This window comes from Frankliniella occidentalis, unplaced genomic scaffold, assembly GCF_000697945.3.
Source record: "Frankliniella occidentalis isolate FOCC.00 unplaced genomic scaffold, Focc_3.1 Scaffold153, whole genome shotgun sequence".
Taxonomy (NCBI): Eukaryota; Metazoa; Arthropoda; class Insecta; order Thysanoptera; family Thripidae; genus Frankliniella; species Frankliniella occidentalis.
Genome location: NW_026267280.1, coordinates 533586 through 536869, shown reverse-complemented (window position 1 = coordinate 536869; position 3284 = coordinate 533586). Strand labels below are relative to the sequence as shown.

The following is a 3284-nucleotide window of genomic DNA, read 5'->3' as shown; positions in this document are numbered from 1 at the left end:
TTATTCGTCCTACTCACGCGTGCACATTTTCCACCTTGCTTATCGTGATTATATGAACCTTGCTCCTTGCATAGAAGTCGTGTCTTGCGCCCCCGTTGTTTTGCACTTACATGTTTGTACTCGGTGCGAGTAACACAGCCTTCAGCGCTCCCAGCGTTCATCGCACTCCTCTAATAAGCTGATCACAATGAACGTCCGCACGCTCGCGGCCTTATCTGCGCCGCAGACGATCGAGTACCGGGTATCTTACGTCATGTCGTGGCGCGGTGGTTATACCTCATAAAGCCGGCGGGGTGGGGGGCGGCGGGGCGCGGTGCACACACAAATGTTGGGAGATTCGCTCTCACTGCCACTTCCAGCGGGACATACGGAGGGGTAACTGCGCCGTTTGGAGGGTCTAGGTCCAAGCTAGGAAGGGGAAGAGGGGGGAGGGGCGGCGGAGAAAGTCGTTGTCTGAGCAGGGCGTCCGTAAGTACACACGCAGTGAGCGAGAGCATAACTCAACTTATCTGTTCCGCGTGGTATCTGATTCAGATCCTTCACCTCGACAAAGGAGCCCCACACGCCTCCCCCCCCCCTTCCTCCCCTCACTCCAGCCCTAAAGGAGAGGACCCCCAACGTCCAGCCCTCGCACACCCGACCACCCGCAACCACCACCTACCGCTTTTGTACGGGAGTGCATTTATTCATGTAGGAGAATGGGAATCGGAGCAAGGCGGGGTGAGAACTATTCGTTTGAAACTCCCGAGAAAAGAAAAACGAGCAAATATTAGTGTATGTTGAAAAGTGATTCGGAATTCCGTTTAGTTGATGAGATCATAAACTTCTTACGCCCCACTTTGTCGAAAAAAAAACCCACGAAAAATGTAAAAAGGAGCTGGCAGTTGGATTTTAAGTGCTGCAGACTCCACTGACAAACAGGCCTTTCGCCGCTTAATCACATTGAATTACAAGTGGCGACTTAATGTGTAAACCTGGAAAGCGTAACCGTTAAAACCAATATCCAAGCTGAAACATTTTGTACTTTAGTCCGTTCATTAGTTCACAAATGTATTTTTCAACGACAGCTTCTATAAGCCATTTTTCAGTGAGGACGTAAAATGTATCAATGTAAAGAATATATTCTTTTTTGTGAGTTCTCTGCTTAACTTCGTTTGCAAGAGACGCTCTCGTTCGCAAACGGGTGAAAATAAACGATGGAGCCCGTTCGTCATGCCTCCTTGTTTACTGTCTCCTGGCACTACTTGCACTCTCCGTAACCTTCCCCTTGCGCTACCGTATTGCGCGCGCGCGCTCGTGTGTTTGTGTGTGTGCGGAGAGAGAGAGAGAGAGAGAAATATCTTGCCTGTAAAGGAGAAAAAAAATGTCGGAGTCAGCTAGCATACTCGTAATATATGGTAGGTGAAATGAATCTTGTTTGCCGGCCGGTGCATTGACCCGCGGCGCGCTCAGGTGCATCGGGAGCTGGGGGTGGGGGTTCGAGCGGAGTGAAGAGGAGGGGTTGTTTGTCCTGCTGTGTCTGCCAGCCGACTCATTGTGAAGTGATGCGGGCAGGACGCAGTCGGCCGAGGCCAGAACGACCACAAGTCTCAGAAAACCTTGGAAGTAATTAAACTGTAATAACGGAGTAGACATATTGCTCGTATAGCAACTTTCAAAACTTTGCTTTATTTGTGGAGATAGTATTACCCAGAAAGGTACTCGAAATAGTAGTTTTTAGCTATTTTAGCGACTGTTGATTATTTAAAGAGTAATATTGTACTTGCGAGCAAATACAATATCAGGCTCAAGCACGCCCCGCTGGCACACCACTGCAGGCACTGCAGGCTGGTGGGCAGGTTTAGATGCCTGGAGGCCCGCTCGGCTAGCGAGCGGATCGGGCCTGAGCATGCCCACCCGGCCTCAGCCTCATTGGCCCGAGGCCCGCCCGTCTCAAAACTGATAGGCATTTGCTCGGCATCTGGGTTGCCCGGCGTGCGTGACAAAGACAGACGAGCCAGCGGTGGCTGGACCGAAAGTGACGGTCGATTTAGTCCATATGGCAGGTTTACAGGACCTCCCGAAGCTGCCCCTAGTGGTAGCTGATTTGTTGGTAATCCGCGCCCGGGGGACTGCAGATGCTGTACCTCTACCACTGCTCCAGACTCTGGTCCTGGCGGGATGCAGTGCTGGCTGTGGGATGGAGTGCGGCGCCGGGGAGCCTGCAAGCCGGAGTCGAGTAGGGCCGATCCATTGCTTTCGTAACGAAAGTATATTCTTCTGATTAGCGTTGAGGAGAATGATGGCACCTTTTATAACGTTAAGCAGTTAGATGCATGTAAAGATAAAACTTTTTATTCAGAGGTTGGTGCTTCATATACCTGTTTATATCCCAGCTCATCATCAAGAGAAGAAATCGACTCGTATTCAATTGCGACGTTACGGGATACATTGGTAAGCATTGTCAAAAGATCATCCTTGCCGCTATTCTTTTGTAGCTCAGAACATAGGGATTGAATGAACCAGGAGCCAAAACTTTTGTTACGCCACGAGACGGTTCCTGTGAGAAAGACAACGTATTTCTTGCGAATTAATAGTATACTTTATGTTATTTACGTCAGGGACATATAAAAGGGACTTTTCTCCCAGAAAGCATTTTTGGTAGGTTTGTTAATAAAATTATTTATTGGGTCACTGTAGGTGTAGAGATGGAATCTGTGGGTATATTTCTCGAAACAAGGGATGGATGAACACATCAGTAAAATCAGAATGCCATGAAATTTATTTTTAAGAGGTCATAAGTGTGCACTTTTGCTTTTGTAGGATGTCTTATTTGAATTTAACGCGCAGGATTTTTTCGGTTGGTGATAAAAAAACTAGTCGCTAGCATATCAGTTAATCAAGGACTACAGATTGACACAGAGGAAAAATTGTAAATAATTACCTTCGACTGTACTGTAAGCCATCAAAAAGTCTGCGTGTGTTGGAATTTTATAATCTGAGTTTGACGTGGAGTCTGTAACTGTAGATCCGGGATCCTTTTGATTCCCCCGACAGGCCTGCCACCGATTAAAGCAAAGTATGCAAGTTATAGAAATTGAACAAGCACTCACAGTTCCAAAATACTGATAAGTCCTGCAGCTTTAAGTGAACTCACTGTTAACAAAGGACCTACACGTGTTATCAGGGGAGCTGCTATAGTGTTCTTGAGGGATTGCATACATTTTTCCTGGGCGCAGGTGTCATAGAGCCTTAAGGGCGGAGAAAGTATGCAAACCCGCGACACATGAGCGACCGCTCTGAAC

At 47.9% G+C, this 3284-nt stretch overlaps 1 protein-coding gene across 3 annotated transcripts in view; it reads right to left on the bottom strand.

The window, feature by feature from the left end:
- Window positions 1-1636: 1636 nt before the first annotated feature.
- LOC113216828 (uncharacterized) overlaps window positions 1637-3284 on the bottom strand; it is a 7641-nt gene continuing 5993 nt past the window's right edge. For 2 of the 3 annotated variants that reach the window (XM_052271208.1, XM_052271207.1), the window contains 3 exons: window positions 2924-3038; window positions 2361-2539; window positions 1637-2288 (listed from right to left, as the gene is read on the bottom strand). In XM_052271208.1, coding sequence (XP_052127168.1) covers window positions 1740-2288; window positions 2361-2539; window positions 2924-3038 — 843 coding nt within the window. In that variant the 3' untranslated portion in view covers window positions 1637-1739. The remainder of the gene's footprint in view (window positions 2289-2360; window positions 2540-2923; window positions 3039-3284) is intronic. The other variant, XR_008011582.1, reaches the window with a different exon arrangement.